This window comes from Cariama cristata, unplaced genomic scaffold, assembly GCF_000690535.1.
Source record: "Cariama cristata isolate BGI_N322 unplaced genomic scaffold, ASM69053v1 scaffold16324, whole genome shotgun sequence".
NCBI lineage: Eukaryota > Metazoa > Chordata > Aves > Cariamiformes > Cariamidae > Cariama > Cariama cristata.
The window spans coordinates 15,720-34,896 of NW_009611395.1; the positions used below are offsets into that span (position 1 = coordinate 15,720).

The following is a 19,177-nucleotide window of genomic DNA, read 5'->3' on the forward strand; positions in this document are numbered from 1 at the left end:
TAGACAAATGCATTTTCCCAGCTCCCTTTGCAGAACTCAGGAGCTATAATTAAGGCTGCATTAGCATTTCCATTACTAAGTCCTGACTTTGAAGCTTCTGTTATTTGTATTAAAGACCTCCTTACCAAGTGGCCATTTGGTGCACAGGGATGAACACTTTTGAGAAAAACCAGCTCTTACACTAAATTCAGTAATAAAGGTCTTACTGATTTCAACTACATAGAACAAGGCCCAGCATTAGCTACTTATCTGTGAAAGCTTAAAATCCTTGGTATGGCTGAAATATCAATTTTCCCTAACATAATTTTTACTTAGTTTCTGAGCACTTGAATGATATCCCTGGTTTTGCAGAGCAAGCAGGTGGTTTATGGCCTGGCTATTGAGGCTTTCATACCTAAATCCCAGTAATCATGTCTCCTCCCTGTAACAAGGATGCACTGCTTTGGCTGGAACTTGAGGTGTGCCTTCAAGTCTACCAGTATTGATATCACCACCTCCCAGTGCCAAGGCCTATAAAGTGCCATATGTGCACATTATCTTAAGGACAGTGCCAAGGAGACAGATGACAAGTTCTTCAAACACTTCACAAAAGTGCCAATTTTTTTTAATTTTTTTAAAAATATTTTTAATGTGCTGATTTCATTAGAGAGGGACTTGTATCTGAACGCTGTGGAGCTCTAGCTTGGATGAGTGCCTGAGGGTATGTTGACTGCAGTCACCACTGCGGCTGCAAGGTGATGCTGAGGTATGCAAACCCTCATAGCCATCACAAGGAGACCACAAGGGCCTCTCCGCCCAACTATTTGTTCTCAGGTGGGCTTGCAAGTTATGCTAAATTTCATGCTACAATAGCTACATACAGGTAGTCACTGCACAAAATCCATGTCCAGGGATAGTGATTTCTTTCTGGTAGCAACAGTGACAAAAAACTTATGTTGCTGTATAGATTGGAAGTGTAAAAATGCTTATATGAGTCTTCCACTATCTTCCTCGTGTGGTAGCATGACCAACACTAAGTACTAGAAGAAATCCCCCATCAGCCATGTGCAAAGATGTCCTAAGCTGCTGACATTTATGTGTCCATGGTTATTTACACAACCCTAAATGGGTTGCTAATCCTTTTCTTCAACTCCAAAATACAGCAATTCAAATCCTGTCTTCAAAAGCATTCCTTCTCTGCATCCAGTTTAGAATTTGACCTAATGTATTACACAACTAATTGCTAGTTGGATTGCTCAGACATCCTGCAGCTAACAAAACATTAAAAAAAAAATCTAGATTAAACTATTGTATGCAACATTTTCAGTAGTGTGCTTCCTTATCTCCTCTATTACCCCCTTGGAAAGACTGATGAAAACCAAAAATTTCTTAGAGTACTGACTTAAGCAAGCGAATTGTCATTCTGTTAATTTCTCTTACTTATTTCTGCACTATTTCAGGCAGCCTAGAGATTCCTGGAAAGAAGAGACACTGAAATAATTCTCATTTATATTAGTGTGCCCCATAATTAGATGGAAGGGTCTGCTTTACTGAGGGCCTCTTTAAACCTTGTCCGTCTGGTTTCAATCAAATCATCAAAAGAAACAGCAAATGTCTCCTTCAGAATAGCTGTTTCTTACTCATTACAATATTCAGTTGTAAGTAAATAAACTAGCAGAAGTCACACTACCTATATGTCATAAAGACTATCAGCTCTGATACCTGGTCTGACCTCAGAACATCACTAAGTAGGGGAGTGCTATGCACTCTTTATGAAGCACAGCCGTCAAGCTCTTTAAATAGCGTAAAAAGAGCTGCAATAGGCATTTTGATTCCAACATGTAAAGGAATGATGTAGTCAGGGCAAAAGTCACTCACGTTTCTTAACAGGACTTTTACTATAGCTTACAGACGCGTGTGCTAGTTTCTTGGGTACAGAGCAGCAGGCCCGAAGACGCATCGCTGCTTGTTTTAAGCGTACTTGGGATTTTGCATGTGTGCTCAAAACCAAATCTAGCCAGATGAAGTATACATCAGATTTCTCATCAAAATGGATGTATGCTATGTTGCCATAACAACTGAAGGCAAACATAAATGACATATACCCAAATGTTCACAGGGCAGACAGTCTACAGAATTCACTGCAGATTAAAGGTAAAACATAATTATTAAGTTGGTTATTACTGCAAACTAAACCTGTTAGCAAGCTGAGCATACCAAAAGGCTGCAGGAACATATACTCAACACCTTAAACTATCCTGTGAGGTGCTGAGACAGTAACAAACCTTATTACTTATTCCTTATACCGGGCAATTTTGTTGTGGCTGCTGCTGGTTTCCCCTGCGGTTCCATAGTGAAGTTACCTGCTGGGTTTTGGACATCTCTAATACTTTTCCTGTACCAGTCGTTGGTCTCAGGTTCCAAGCCCTTTCATGCATGCCAGTGTCCTGTCTTTGAAGAGGACAAATGCTGCTGGCCTGAACTTCTGGGTTTCCCAACCACATGAACTGAGCAGGCCCCTGTAAGAAAAAGTTTTCACAGGAACTAGACTAATGAATGATGGAGGTCATCCATAACTGGTACAGCAAAATTTCAAATGTTCTTTATTACCTGAAAGCCATGATAAGAAAAAGACTCAGAACTGTGCCTTATTCAAACGCTATCTTCTCCTGGTATGTCTCAGTAAATTACACTCAGTACCTCTTCCACAGCATCTTCCCTTAGCTGAAGCCCAGGCATTTTCTTCCTTTTGAGTTTGGTGTCTTGAGTCTGCTCAGTAACTTTAATTCCATGCTCTGGCATTGAAGAAAAATTTCCAGTTGGCTAAAGCCACAAGGGTCAGCATTCCCCAGACTTACAACATCCGTAATTTTTCGCTCCTTTTAATAAAATCAGGACATTCAGAGGTACTTTGTTTCTGTCTCATTCCAAAAATGTTTTCTTTCATATAGTTTCATCTGTCTAACACTCCTCTTAGATGCAACTCCATGGTGTAAAACATAGTATCAAGCAGGTAAGCTATATAAGCAAAGTAGTACAGATTTCACTCTCCTTAGTTTTATATGGAAATTGTGTACTCTCTCATCTCAAAAAACCGAATCACTACAACCTAAGAATTTCTATAATATCATGGTATTAGTCTATTTTAAAGCTCTAAGAAATACAGTGTTAATTATTTTTTGAGCTTTTAAAAAGCTCAATGAAACCCAAACCAATGTTATCAATTATGTTACTGCCTCACCACAGTTTCAAATTATTTGCTTTCCATTTTCCAGGCATCTTGACTTATTAAAATGAATTGTGAATGTTATTGTGGTTATTCAACAACTTTTCTCAAAATCCAACATAAGCTGATTTTCAACAGCTGACACAAAATGCTGACATAATTAAAATATTCTCACTGAAGCAGAAACAGTATGAAAATCAGTTTTTATTAATTTTTAAATATAAACCAAGAATTTCTGCATTTGCTTATCCACTGCAAATAATCTCCCTGTGTGGTCAGTCCCAGGATTAACTCTTACAGATATTTTACACCATCATAATGGATTGCGTTTAATCACTGCAACACATTAAAATCGATTTTTGAGAGTTAAAAAGAAGAATGAAACAAAATCGGCGACAAAATCCAATCTTGTTCCACATTCCTTGCATGATACACCAGAGAACATAACAACTCTGCCATCTCAGCAGCCTTATACTTCATGATTTGTATCCATTCTACAGATTTTATCTTCTTGCACTTCTTAGCCCTCCTTCGGATATTACCTTTCTTGACTCAAGCATTCATAGTGCCACATGGCTAACCGCCCCCCCAAGAAGCAGTGGTACCTCTAGTCAGACTGTGGTACTCTTGCTCATGTCAGATACTGTCTGCGCTAGCATGCAGAGGCATTCCTCTGCCTAACAGTAACCCATGGCCTCCTGCTAGACCTAAAGTGCAAGAATTAATAAGCCAAACTTTTTGTAACAAACCTAACTGTAGGCCAGGATCCCCTGCCAGCCCTGTCCTCCTCTTCCTTCGGTCATCCAAGTGCCTTCCACTAGTTAACTAACACTTAATGTCAATAGAACAACAGACAATAAAGCAATCAAAACCCAAATCAGAGCCTGAATTTTCCCCTTTACAGATGTAACTCCCAGCACATTTAAGAACACATGTAAATATAAAGTAACCTGCTTAGTAGTATACTGAATAGTAGCTGCTGTGGGCCATGACAGAAGCATAGAGAAAGAACTACTTCACTTTTAAAGTCTGAGCTCTAAGTCAGATTGTCAGATGCAACAACAGATGAAGACATAGTAGATAGAACCTCAGACTACCCACTTTAGATGTTATCTCTGCATCACAATCGGTGCGAGTTGGGCACTAAGTTTCTGTACAGTTAGTACGTTATATGAAGAATCTTTGCTGCACAATTAGCCAGCCACAGCATGAATGCTGGTGGTAGTTTTGTGATGCCAGCCAAACTGAACACTAAGCTCCAGACTAACACTTTTTTGTTTTTGTTGTTGTTGTTGTTCTGGTAAGGGTTTTTTTGGTTTTGTTTTGGTGGGGTTTTTTTCTTTTATTTTTTTTTTTTTAAATGCTTCTGATTATAAAGATTTATGATCTATTAATCCTGGAAATCTCACTAATAAATCCAGTCCTGTTTATAGCCTACAGGGATGATAGTGCCTTTGCACAGAGCAAAGCTTCAAACAAAAATCTAAGATTTTTTTTTTCTTTCTTACAAGCACCATAAGTCCCAGTTAACAAAAACAAATGCAAGAGACACAAACTCAGCCCTTGAGTATGTCTGCATCTTTAATACGCTAATTCTACAGGCAGTAGAAGCTGAAAAAGCAACCTGTAAAATTATGATGCAATTATCAACAACAAGATGTTTTGTTTTGGTCCTTGTAAGATGAAGTCTCTAACAAGTAGCATGCCAGTGGTCAGTTAAAAATGAAGCTACTATAATTGCAGACTGCCAAAGACTTCTATGTTTCAGTCAGCATAAAACCCTCAGCTTACTCCCTTTGTCAAGAACAAAGATTTTAATTCACAAATCTTGATGCGTATGACTGAGTAAAGGAAAAACATATATAATTTTATCATCAGTGTTTCTGTACAATCTGCTAGAACGCCTGGTATACATTCATGTGTGTCTTCTTCATTTTACAATTACTTAACCTCAGCATTTAATAGCAGTTCTAAAATCCCACTTTGTTCCAATGCTTATGTAAAATAGAGTTGTACCAGCTCTGCTTCTGGAAACCAATTTAGTCTTGCTTAATGCACTGCCTTCCGCCACCATTATCTTCACCTTCTACTACAGGTTAGAACGAGTCAGCCAGGGAAATTCCTGGAAGTAAAAAATAAAACAAACAAAAAACCCACAAAATAAAAAACTGTATCAGAATGGATAACCAGTAGGAGGAACGGGATACAAATATGTATTAACTACCAGATGGAATCCACAAGAAATAAAGACTGTCCAAAACCATTTTCTCTCATTTTGTCAGGAATGAAAAGGAACAACCATAAATTCTGGAAACAGTCATTAAAGACACTATGCCTTAATAATAGCTAATGGAAAAAAAAAAAAAAAACCCAAACCAAAAAACAAGGAAAGCAGTTGGCACAACGTAAAAGCACACTTTCTGTTATGTTCAAATCTAAAGACAATCTTTCTGCCTTGCAACTATCTCTGCCTCCTCTGCAGTTTAAGTGATATTTCCTGAGGTTTTCAGAGGCCTGACCACATGAGACTTGCAGAAAAAGAAAGGAAAACATATACATACCTGTTTCTTCCTCTCAGACTGTGGATCGATCATTACATTTATAAGAGAAGGTGTTTGCTTGTCAGTCAGGCTTGCCTTCACAGCATTCCGCAATTCTTCTGGCGTTTTAACGAAGTATCCTTTACCTCCAAAGGCAGACATAATTTCCTCATAGTGTGAATTTGGCAGGAGAGAAACAGGAGGTACACTGTAACGAAATGGAAATCTTATGATTAATGGCAGGGAAGAATTGACAGACTTTCCAATTTAATTACTTCAGCACTGATTTTAAAGTGTAAGATGATTATTGTGCTGGCCCGATGAATTCTTCTGGGCTTGGAAGAACTGTTTCCTATACTACTTAAGCTGCGTTTATAGGGTAGCATACTTATTTTCATCTTCTAGAGACATTCCTGAGCAAAGCTTCAGCCTAGTTCTCTTGGTACAGAGATCTCAGCTCCAGAAGCAGAAGCCCAGTGTAAAGTCAGAATACAAGTCGGAGGTAATTTTGGAAATTACCATGATTTTGGAGGTTAGCCCACCATGAACTCTGTACTATGTGGCCTGAACTCCTGCAGGAACCCAAGACAACTAACAGAGGATCATCTCTCTGCTGCAATGTTGTGTAAACAATAGTCTAGAATTACACAGGTTGTTTGCTTTGGTAACTGGTTCTTACCTATACGAACTTAGCCTAAGACTAAGTTCACTTCATGAAAAATTTCAATCTGGATCACAAAGCATTAAAAGTGAAGAGAATGACTATTTTGGTCACTTCTTCCTTAATTAACAGGACATACTTTGAACACACTCACCATGTAGCAGGATCTCCAAACTTTAACATCTCCTTCCACGCATCTGCATCCAGACCAGTGTAAATCCCATTGTTGTTTACTATGATAATCAGGATTGGCAAGTTGTATCTACAAAAAGATGCATTTGGAAGAATTCTGAAATACTTGCAGCTTTCTGTAAGGTGTTAAAATAGTTATGTTTCCTTAAAAAGAAAATAAATTAAAAAAAAAAAAAAAATCACTTCCACCTGAAACATGATCTACTCACCACTGGTAACACATTATGTCACAACAGCATTTAAACAACCACGTCTATTTTTTGGCTTGTTTTCACGTGCTTTTAAGACTACCCCATCTAACAGCAGCGTCCTTGGCCTTCTAGTTAAATTGATCCTGGCAATATATGAAGAGGGTCTTCTTGAGCAAAAAAAGAGTTACCTGCAAATAGTCTCCACCTCCATCCCAGAAAATCCAAAAGCACTATCTCCTTCTATGCAGATGACTCGCTTTTCAGGTGTTCGGTCTTTAGCTACCATTGCAGCTGCTATAGCAAAACCCAGTCCGACTCCCATCGTTCCAAAAGTACCTGCATCAAGCCTAAAGGGGAGAATACAGAATTACTAGCCCTTTATCTCTACTCAAACTTTTATGTTCATCCATGATGACTTACCTTTACTTTTAATAATTTGCCATATACTATTCAAATACTGTTTCATAAACAATTGGTATAAAGAGATACCAGATGTATAGATTATTATATTCAGTCAAACATTTGATAAGATTGCAAATATTTTAAGTGACATAAACATATTGGAACTCTAATTAAGAACTCTTATATACTAGTTGTACTACAATAAAGAACTATTTTTGTATGCTTTTAGCATAGTAACAATATTTCAAAAACATTCAATTACTGTAGAGATAGGCAGACTACATGAAATCTTTCTATATTTAATTCCTTGAAAATATAACCACAAGTCTGAAAGCCATCGGTTAAATACTGCTGTTCAAATTTTAGTCTTCTGTTCAACTTTTGAAATCAAATTGAAAGCTGTAATTAAGTTAGATCATTTCAGTCGGAAGCACATAATGGATACAGAAGTACATAAAGAACTAGATTATTCTAGGGTTAACTTTTCAAATTTGCTTTCAGATATGCGCAATGCAATCTGAAAAGACAACCATTAACATTACTGTGCCCTTATTTTAAATATGGGGAGAAAAAATGCAAACTCTTCCCACAACTTTACTAGAAGTATGGGGTTTTTTTGTGTGGTTTTTTTTTTTGTTTACAAAGAAGTATTTACGTTCATTTAGGACTTCAGTGCTACTTTCACATGAAGGCACAAGCTTCACAATCAGATCAGAAGTTTCACCTCACCAGACAGAACTCACTTTTCTCCCACATTGAAGAAATTGCACTTAATTCCTACACATTAAAACTAGACTACACATAATGATTAAAGTGACATACCAACACTTCCAAATCTGAGCATCCACATTTTAGGCATACATGTTTACATGAAAGTGTGCCCAATACATAATCCAGTTTTCAAAATGACTTGATTCTTCTTAAGTTCTCCCCATTTTTAAGTGTTTCAAAGAAAAGCTCTTCTTATGAATGTTTTTCAACATGAGAATCCTAACAATTGTTTTTACTTTAAATCAATATTTACCACAGACTCTAAGCACAGAAATAAACATCTAGATCAGGGAATTCAACATGATGCTCCTCACTCACTTTCCACAAGACAGTGAGAAACTATCACCATTCCGTTGCAGAGCACACAGACAAGTCGTAGAGAATTGTTAAAATCTATGACAGGACACCAGTATATGAGCAGAAAACTTCCCTTAACTCCTCGCTCAACATACTAAATTTTTATTTTTTATTTAGAATCTTTACAAAGGATTACAAAAATTCTGGACTGTTGTATATCTCAGCTAAATGAAAACATTTATACATAGATCTAGCCTGCTGAGTCAGCACAACAAAGGAAATACCACACCTTTGACGGGGATAGTAATTTGGAAGCATAGTTCGTCCAATGTCCATGGTGTTTGCTCCCTCACTTACTAAGATGCAGTCCTTGGGTATCAGTTCTCTGATGTGATGAAAGACTGTGTAGTAATTCATAGGCAGGGATTTCTGTAATGCTAATCCCTTAAAAAGAAGATATATTAGTAACTCCTATGGACAGAATTTATAATAAGGGGCAGAACTGAGACATGTAAATAATAATGATGGAAATAAAAAAAAAAGCACTTTGCTAGGTAAGGCTGAAATATTTGGTCTTCCATGCACTACGTCAAGGTCACTCCTTCTATACCTGTCTCGGTGACACAACATATTTAGCAGAGGCTCACTCAGTTCAGCAGCCCTGGGATGGTTTATCATTAACAGGAAGCTATTAAAACTCAGTTTAACTTGAGGCGCATGTGGAATTTTTCTGCACATAAGTCTGACTATTGCTAATCCTAAATGAGCTGTCATTCGTGTGCTGGGAGGTAGTTCAAAAGAGTGAGCAGCATGCTAGAATGAATTTATTTTAGATCCCAGCCTTGGAAACATGCATCTGAACTTGCAGAGTATGAGTTGCATAAGAAGTTAGGCATATGCCCAGCATCTGTGGTCTTTTGGTCTTAACAGCTACTCACTTTTAGCACAGATTATACTTCTACCAGCATTGCTGAACAGGTAAACAGCACAATTACAGGGGAAAAAAAAAAACCAAACACTAAAAATGCACCTTCACATAAGCCAGCTTCCGCTTGGAGTATTTGGAGGTACTTGGAGTACCTGTCCACTGCTTCGAAGCAACTGCCCATAATACAGCAGCTCTGGCTGTGGTCTTCTACTACTGGCTTTAAGAATCCAATCCCAAAGTTCAATGACTTCCACACTGTTTGAATTTATACAAAACCTAAAATACTTAACTTACAGTAAGTATTAAGACTTAACTTACAGTTCATAAGCCTGACAAGAGTAAGACTGTACCAGAATGGTTCAAATTTTCAAAGTCGGGGTGACATGACTGTCAGAAGTAATTGAGGAGCGTGGATATAGACAAGTGACAAAACTGACTATGCACCGGTACCTGTGAAGGAGAGAAGCATCTTCTTTTCTTTAATAAAACACTACCTTTGATCTTTCTTCGTTGTTCATTATCTTCTCTCTTAGCCTCTTCCACCACTCTGAATTAGAAGGATATTTCAATGGTCTTTTGCTGAATTCTTCTAAGAGCTGGAACAACATTGAAATGTTGCAGAAATTTCTTTCAACATATTTTAAAAAAAAAAAAAAATATCACGAGCATTAATAAAGTTTCCAGCACAATCACAGTAACACTAATCAGGATCTTTAACACTTAATTTGGGAATAGACTGGATGCTCAGCATGAATACGTAGCCTGAAAAATGGTTTTCCTTAAACAGTTTTTTCTTTTTTATTTTTTTTTTTAACTGGTAACTTACTTTATATAAATCAGAGGAAATTAAGCTCAAAACAGGAGGACATCTGACATTATGTTACCTGCTTAGTTACGGCATTTATGTCACCCAATAAAATTGCAGCTGGCCTCACATTATTCCCCAGCTCTTCTGCGCAAATATCAATCTATATTTCAAAAAGAAAGACCACCATTAACTCGAGGACATTAAAGAGGTTTTTTTTTTTTTAGTTCAAGTGAGGAACATTCTCTAACAATGTCTTCATACTCTGGTTTGGCTGTACAGATAACTTCCTCTGCCTTTCACTGAATTGACATCAGGAAATCCTTTATTCAAAGTAAAATCCTATGGCACATATCCATTTTAATAAATGTCCATATATATCCTTAAAATTGACCACTTGCTTCTTTCAAGCTCTTGCAGACAGTATAGAAATTTATTAGAACATTAAGGAGAAGGTGGTGATTTTAATGGTAATTATATGTGAAATAAAAATCTAGGCTTAGGTATATCCTTAAAGTCTATACAAATCAGTAATTTTCTTACTGAGAAAAGTTTGTGTGTGCTACTTGGTAGTAAGAATTTGGCTAGCATGAAGAAACTGAAAAGTAAATTGCGACCACTGAAGAAACTTCCCCACTTTATCAGTGATGTACAAGACCTCTAAGGTTATGTGGAATATTAACTTATGACCAGGTAACACAGACTATGAACTGAATTTGTATTTTAACACTAACTCTTGACAGTGAAAAAAATTAAGTGAGATGAAAAAATTTTTTTCTTTACATTCTTTAGAAAAAGGAAACATAAAAGATGTATCATTTCGTAAGTCAAAAAGAATTCTAGCTTAAAAATTTATGTTATTCCTCTGGAAAAGATGCAAGGTTTGAAACCTGAGATTATGTTCCAGACCACTGAAGGCAGGCCAGTCAGCACACTGAATCAACTACTACTCTTCGATCGCAGACTCTTAAGGGAGGAGATTTTAAGGACATGAACCATTTAACAACTTGTCTTTCTAAGAGCTGGCAGATTGCCAAATACATTAATTAGTTAAATAGCTTTTCTTCCTCTTTTCTTATTAAGATTTCTGAGTGACTGAGTTCCTATAATGACTGGCTCTGGATCTGAAAGTAATTCTATTTCAAAAAAATCCAGCTGAGAGAGCACTCAAACAATATGAAAGGTTTCACAATTTCAAGACAATTTGCTTTCAATCATGGAAATTCCAGTGCTCCAAAGATCACACAAGTATCATGAGCCTAATCCTGTATTAGTCAACTACATAGAACTGTCTGCCCTCCTCATTACAGCAGTACCAAGTCCTTGATAGCTGGAACAATGCTGTAACCATTTTTAAAAAAAATAAGGAACTAAAAAAATAATTAATCAGAAGTATTTCTGGAGAACTACCGTAACTATATGCAGTGTACTGCACTGTCCGTAGGGCAGTATTTCCCACATGAAGTACACTACCAAAATAATTTACAGTAATTGCTCCAGCCAATGCTAGAACACAGAGGACTTCCTTCAAGTGATAATAATTTTCCTGCTTACCTGAATAACCTTTACGTCTTGTTGAAACCTTGGTGGAAGACCAAAATGCAAAATCCAATTCAACCTTGCACCAAGCAAGATGATTACATCAGCATGCTGCAACGCCCTAAAATAAAGGGAAATAAGAGAATCAGATAAGGAGGAATTATTATTAAATTTAATAGTGTTTTGAAAATTAGAAGTAATCCTAACCAACACAGCAAACCCCAGAATATATATATAATCCTTTCTTCCTCTAAGCTGCTTGCTTAGCTGCAAAACCCTGTGTCCTTTTACATAGCCAATCATCAAGCCATTCTTGAGTTTAGGAACTCAAGGAGAAAATTACTATTTTCCTAATACACCATGTTTGAGAAAGGAATTGTTCCACTAGGAGATTAATAAGATGCTACAATAATGCTGAGGTTAAAGCAAAAGACTCGCTACTGTGACACTGTCAACAGCGGGTGCCAAAATTAAGATTGTTGTGGACGTCTCAGTTTAGACTCCTGTTAATTTACCTTTCAGCTGGGTAGACAATATTCAGTATATTCTTTCAGTCTCCGTTTTTCTTAACAGCATGCTTAACAGTGATAAAGCTAAGATGCTCAACAATGGACAGTATTTTAATATCAAAGTATATAAATGCTCCATCTGCAAGTTGACTCTGTGCATATTAATACCAGTAGGGTTCTTACAGCCCATTCACATTAATTTTGACAAAAGCCAAAAAAACTCTTATAAATGACTTTAAACATAGTCCTTCAGTGTATTTCAAAATAATTCTTCTTTTTAAATAAAGTGCAATTTAGTGACGGTGTATTGCAAACACCATGCAGAGACAGCAGACAGCAAAACTTCAACTACAATCTGTGCATCTTAAGCTTCTGTTTACGGTGTTAAAATAAAAAGCTAGTAGTTTGTCTAGTGCACCAAGTTAAATGTTTAACATAAACTGTTTGCCAGTTTCATTTTATGTTATGAAATACATACTAAGAACATTGACACATCTACTTGCCATAGGTTTCATAGTTACAGAATAGTAGCTTTTAGATAAAGTATCTTCCTGGCCAACATTCTAAGCATTGCCAAAAGTGATCCACCTAAATCTGTTGTCTCTTTCCAAGCAAGATCTTCAGTGCTCTAAAATGAGGTGCAAAATGCAGTTGAAAAATTTCTGTTGTATGCATTTTGTCTTCCCTGGCATCTGTAGACCACCACAATTCCTAGTTGTTTCTCAGATGTTAGGATTAGAAGCCTTGCTTTATATTTACGTTGATCTTGCTGCAGCTACACAATTTGGATGGTTATCAGGAACAACTCCTTTTGCCATTGGTGTAGGCAAAAAAGGCAGTCCACAAAGGTCCACCAACTTTGCGATGTTGTTTTCAGCATGTGAATACGCAGCACCTGAATGAAATGAAAGAGATTGCTTAATACTACAGAAACCTACCATATTCACTTGAACTTCAATTAACTTGATTACATCAGTGGCAGAAAGAGTACTGTTTCCATTATGAAAGCTGCCTGTTATTTTTCATTCTGGAGAACTCATAACATGCCAAACTACAGGTATTTGGGTTCAAATTTCCCATATTTTTGTCAAAAGCTTCTTTAAGACTTCAGCTGAACGATTTAGCTATTTCTCTGAAGCAGGGCAGGGAAAAACAGGAGATTTTATTTATCTAAAATGACAATTTTGACTAGGTGAAGTTCGGTATTATGGAGCAGAGACTTCTGCAGCAGCAACAGATGACGACCTTTGTGTCGCGTCATGTCATTTTTTGCTTGCCCCCTGAATGCCGTTGTACCACATGCTCTGTAACAATCTGCTCAAATAGGTCTACTACAAGCCTTTGATGAAAAAAAGAGAAGCTCAAAGATGACCTTGTGTTTATGCATATATTTACTGCAATGCCACCTTCAGCACATGGCTGCTGAATTAAGGTTGCCTTGGGCAATCTAGAATAACTGACTGCTCCTTGTGCAATGACTTAAGTCTGTAAGTCTTAAATCCTGAAGAATAAGCTTCTGTATTTCTTCCAAAAATTCTGCTACCAACATATAGCAGAAAGTCCAGATAAATTTGTTAAGCAGATTCTCAGTTGTTGACATCAATAAAACACATATCTATATATTTTTGAGTTTTCTACCTTTCCCTTTCAAAGAACACCCTTTTGTTAACGTGTATCAAGCCAGAGAGAGAAAACAAATCCCTCTCCTGATCCCGCATCTGCCTATTATTTCATTACCTAATCACTGATAAGATCCATCTCATCTCAATGATTTCACTCCCTGATTAAACACAGAACCTCTCTCCAAGATACAGATCGTTCCCACATCCGCAGGAAGGCAGCCTGAGGGAAAAAGTTGGTTATTTCAATTCTGTTCCTAGCAGACCTGTATCTTCAACAGAAACGCCACTACAGTGACTACCATTCCACAAGGAGGGATAAAATAAGCAAACCAGCACAGAGAACAATTATCCTCTATCTTTAGGGACACCTCTGTTTCAGGAATGAAACACACCGGCAGAGTACAATGGTAAGTCTGTGAAGCAACAATGACAGCAACACCTGCTGTGCTGCTTCATGTCTCCACACAGGCAGGCTGGAACTTTCAGTAAGTCCAAATGGAAAAATGACCTTTGGTTATTCTGATTCTTGCTATATATGCCAGAGCACCAGCCAGAGAATATAACTTCTGTATTCTAACAGAATTTGTTCGGAATTTTGGAAGTGATGTCTTGCTATTGGCTCTAGGCTTAATACAACAGTTACCTGATTTTTTTCCTACTTAAACTTATAGTTTATCAATTGACTTTTCTCAAACTAGATGAAAAAGACAATGGTTACAAAACAGAATAAAAATATTCTAAAACCAGCAGATAAAACCAGCAAATTTCAAAGAAGTTTGTTTGTGGTTTTTGTTTTGTTTTGTTTTTTTTTTTTCTTGTTTGTTTTGAGAGTGAAAAGGAGATGCCTAATACTTCTGGGAAAAAGAAATCAATTTGGTCCTTGTTCTTATCCCATATGTGCACAGTTCAAAGCATGCTACCTTTGCCAATGATTAGCAGAGGCTGCTTGGAATGAGCAATGATAGACGCTGCTTCGGATACAGCAGAGCGTTCAGCTGTGCTGATGGGAGGTGGCAGGCAGCATTCCACGTACCTGGAAGTCAAGCAAAACAAAAGAGGCTCTTAAAAAAATTCAAAACAAGAAATGTTGAAAGATAAAACCTATTGTTTAGCATAAAACCGCAGTTGCTACACACCATGATACTCACAGCATTTATCAGAACAGGATATATGTTTTTTAAAACAGGCTTTGGAGTTTTTCTTGCATGTTTCTTTAATCTTGTAGGAAGCGTTGCTCCAGAGATTTACAAAGTGCATCACTGTATTACCATCATATTAATTCATTGCCTTTAGCACATTTCATTACAAACTATAATCTATATCACATGTTATGATGGAATCTTACATTTAGAGGATGGATTTTCTTCTTTTAAGAGAAGAAAATACAAAAGTAACTTAAAACTAAAATTTCTTTTATTCAGTGACTTGAAAAATAATGAATATAAACTTTACGCACTTGACAGAGCTCTTATTCACCTGAAGATTCACAAAATCGCCAGGTATGTCAATATAGCAGGAACCTGGACGACCATATATGCTGGTTCTTATGGCCTAGAAAATAGATAATCACAGTTTTAACCACTGTTTGAAAGGGTTTTAAAAATCTTTGTGTAAAAAACCCAGGAAAACCCTTCTGTAGGCAGAGAAGGAACATGCTGTTTCATACCGCTGAACCACTACAGGGAAAGCTCCCATGGGTTGATTTATACCAATAAATTCAAGTTTTGAAAGCTATTTACGTTTTCCCCTATATGCCAACTGAAGCCTTTCAGCAGATGCACAGTACTAGATTGTAAATTCTTTGTTTCATTTACAATGAGAACTGCATTATCAGCTGTTGTGTTTGGCAATACTAAATTAAACTTTCATGCTGAGTTCTACTTAAAGTAGCACAGAGAAAAACCAAGACAACCAATGCCTCCATTTTCTATTACTTTTGATTCCAGTTCTTCTGTTACAAGTAGATGCTCTGCTGAATTTGCACTTCTGGAAACAGTATCATTGTATGCAGCATTTAGGCTGACGTGGCTGAAGTGTTGCTATAGCAGTAGCAACAGACTTTCGTACGCCTTTCTGAAGCACTGAGATAAGGATGTGTTTTCTCTCAAAAAAACCCGCCAAACGAACAACCAAACTCGAAACCCAAACACAACCATCTCTATCGCCCCCCCCTCCAAATCTGCTTCGCATAATGAGTGGTAAAAGAGCCGAAGTTTGTGCTATTACATTTCTAGTTATTGCACATCTCCCTGAACGCATTTCTTCCATAAAAATTTTCCAGCTCTGACTGAAGCTAACAAAAAATGCTGCAGGGATCAGTAAGGATCAGATAGGACCAGAATCTATTTCTAACCTGTTCCATAGCATTGTTCAAAGGAAAAATGTCCCCAGGTGATAATTTACTTAACCACCACCCAACATCTGCAGGATCAAACTATTTACAGTAACAACTATACAAAAGATAAACCCTCAAAACATACACAGGAGGAGACAGTTACTTGATGTTCTGTTGCTAATTTAGTATTTTTTCATACCTTTTCAATAAAAAAACTTCTAGGCTGCTTGGGCGGACAGACAGTTTGTTGTACAGCCTACCAGCTTCAACCTGAATAAATGCATATAATCATTACATGTATTTATCAAAGTCATTTGCTCCTTTCCCTCTCATTTCAACCTGAATAAAATGAAAGAAATGCCAAATGGAAAGCAACAAGATGAAAACTCCCACAAAGAAAAATGCAGTTCCTCAGCTGCTGGAAACTGTCAAAGCACTCATTGCCCTGAGTGCTTAAGTATTTTCCCCCCTCCCCGAAAGTGATGCTTCTTTTCTTGGAAAGTTTATTTTGCTTTCTTACATCACAGAACAGACAGACAAAAGCAATTTAAACCAGCTGAGAACCTAAAACAGAGCATGAATTTTAACATGAGTATGGACAAAGACATTCCAGGTAATCTGCTGTATTTACACAATGTCAATTTCAAACCAGCAGATGGAGCAAATCAACAGCATTGTAAGATCTGTTAGGAAATGTTAGTGTTTGGGCTTGTTATTCCTACACTAATGAAGGAACAACATCAATTATTTAACTGAAACCTTTCTATAGAAAGTTGTATGTCTACGTACCTGTGGGAATTCTTGGAAAGCTCCCATGGTTTCCTGATTTCTGTCAGAAGAGCCTCCAATAACAATCAAAGGCCTAGAAAAGTATATTAAAAAAACCCAAACAAACCAACCTTAAGTAGACATACATTTTTTATAAGTGCAGTCACATCTGTAAACTCTCCTTAGGGTCAAACCCTACTGCTCTTGAGATGTTGTGCACCTTCAGCATCCACGGATCTCAACAGGAATAGAAAGTGACCACCACAATACAGCAGTGGATTCTAAATGTCAACCTGTCAGTCGGCAGACTTCCTAGCAGCTTTTGGGTCACTAGTTTTAAGACAGTCTGGCCATATTAAGTGATCTGCATCTAGCATAAAAATTCTAAACCCAAGTCACATTGCTAGCAATTTTCATTCCAAGATCAGTAACATGGGTGACAAGGTGGTTTGAGACGAACGACAACAGCTAAGCTAAAAAGCTAGAAAGTACTGATTGATCTAAAAAGTATTAGGATGTTTGTTTATAAGAGGCATCGTAACATGCACAAACACTAGAACTACGAAACACAGTAGGAAACAATCTTTTCAGAAAGATTTGATTTTTTTGGTATACAATCTGGAACACAGCAGAAGTTAGCTGACTACCTGACAGCACTTCTCCCTGCATTCAGTTTTTAGTAAAAACCCCAAAGAGCAAAGAGATGAACAAAAAATTAACATGCCTACTAGCTGTCCTGTTCTTAAATGAGTTCATGGCTATGTGAGAAAGGCAGCATTAGTTTACAATATGGGCTACACATTTCACAGGAGCACGTTTTTATTATCATTTCCACAAATAAATTATTTTCCTACAGTGAATGAAAACTGGTCTTTTATTCCATTTGTAGGTCAAGCTCCTTAAAATGCTAAATGCTGAGTCAATAAAAGAAAGCTGTCTTATTAATCTGCTCATTCATCCACATTAAATTGATACGTTGAATCAATAGCTTTCTAGGTTTTTTCTGCTAAACAATTTCTCTTCAGATACGGTCTTTCCTTTGACTGCGTTTATCTGTACAGTGTATTAAGCTGAAACATTTACAGTGTACTTAATGCATAATCCTAAATTTAATCACCCACAAGATTTGGGGATACGCGTATCTATGAAGCTTGGATCTAACCAGGCCACTTCTCTGCCACAAATCAAAAACCTCAGTTCTAATCCCCTGACACGGTGAGATGAGAAGTTCAGGCTGTATCTTACCTCTGTAAAAAATCCTTACGGAAAAATACATTTGCTGTCTGCTCTAGATCTTTTATTCTGCTGATTCTCTCCCCTCAGCAGAATGATTATGACTATCCATATATAACCAGTCTGTTTCACAATGACAAACCCTATGTTCCTTTCACTTATCTTTTTCAAATTGATTTAAATGCTTTAATAAACAAAATAACTACTACTTCGCAATACTGAAATACAATTAAGAAAATGCTCTGCTCTTAAGAAAGCCAACTCCAACAGCTAAATCTTGAAAAGATTTGGTTCTGCTTTTAAAGTTTACATAATTGTAACCGGAAAGAAGTTTTTACTCCAATGAAATCATTGTACTACTGTGACAATACTGTAGACATTTTAAAGGGTAGTGCTTATAAATTAAGTCAAAAACAACAGCAAGGCAGGAAGAACATTGACTACAATGAAATTAGTAAGAATAGCAAGCCTTATGGACTTGCAGAAGAATTTCACTAAACTGAAAAAAAAATTCAACTGCAACTTCAGGTAAAGAGCACACGCTACTCTATACTCAAACCTTATCAACGATTGCAAGCTCTTGCTTGGAGTCTATTCTCACAGCCAAACTGAGACACAAAAACTTTTGCTCAGAATGAGGCACGAGAGAATGCGGCAGCACGGTAGGTAATTTTTAACATGAAATATCAAAAGGTCTACCCTTGGAAATGCAGTTTATCTAGGCCCCATTAGCTACCTAGTTGGCTAGATTTACAGGCCCAAGAACTCACTGTGACAAGCTGCCAGGCTAAACCAAAGGCTTTTCTACTCAGCCAACCTGTGCTCAGGCAATAAAAACTAAAAGCACAATTGGTAGCAAATTGTGCTGTCAAAGTGCTTGACTTTCTTCCAGTTGATACAGAAGAGGTTTTTTTCACCTGGAAGAGACTGAAACAGAGTGGAATCAGAAGAATGAGTCTCCAGGCTCAAGGAGGATAACTTGGACTGAGTTTTAATGACTGTCACTTAGTCTGAATTATTCAAAGTCAGAACCAGCAGGGTCAGTTCAACTGTTACCTTACTTCTGTGAGCAATGAGCCAAAGCTCAGCCCTTGTAGCATGTCAACAATGCCAGGTGTAATGTCATGCAAACTGATGAGGGCTAACCTTTCACTACAACTTGATCTACCCAGGTAAGTT

At 37.2% G+C, this 19,177-nt stretch overlaps 1 protein-coding gene across 1 annotated transcript in view; it reads right to left on the minus strand.

Moving 5' to 3' along the window:
* Window positions 1-5,294: 5,294 nt before the first annotated feature.
* The window catches only part of LOC104160177 (2-hydroxyacyl-CoA lyase 1-like), a gene marked incomplete at its 5' end in the record, with an annotated part of 22,488 nt that continues 8,605 nt past the window's right edge, over window positions 5,295-19,177 (minus strand). Inside the window, 14 exon segments of the mRNA XM_009698248.1 lie at window positions 5,295-5,327; window positions 5,767-5,953; window positions 6,561-6,668; window positions 6,978-7,136; window positions 8,549-8,703; window positions 9,682-9,783; window positions 10,072-10,155; window positions 11,547-11,652; window positions 12,800-12,935; window positions 14,583-14,695; window positions 15,119-15,213; window positions 16,197-16,213; window positions 16,216-16,267; window positions 16,787-16,859. Coding sequence (XP_009696550.1) covers window positions 5,295-5,327; window positions 5,767-5,953; window positions 6,561-6,668; window positions 6,978-7,136; window positions 8,549-8,703; window positions 9,682-9,783; window positions 10,072-10,155; window positions 11,547-11,652; window positions 12,800-12,935; window positions 14,583-14,695; window positions 15,119-15,213; window positions 16,197-16,213; window positions 16,216-16,267; window positions 16,787-16,859 — 1,420 coding nt within the window.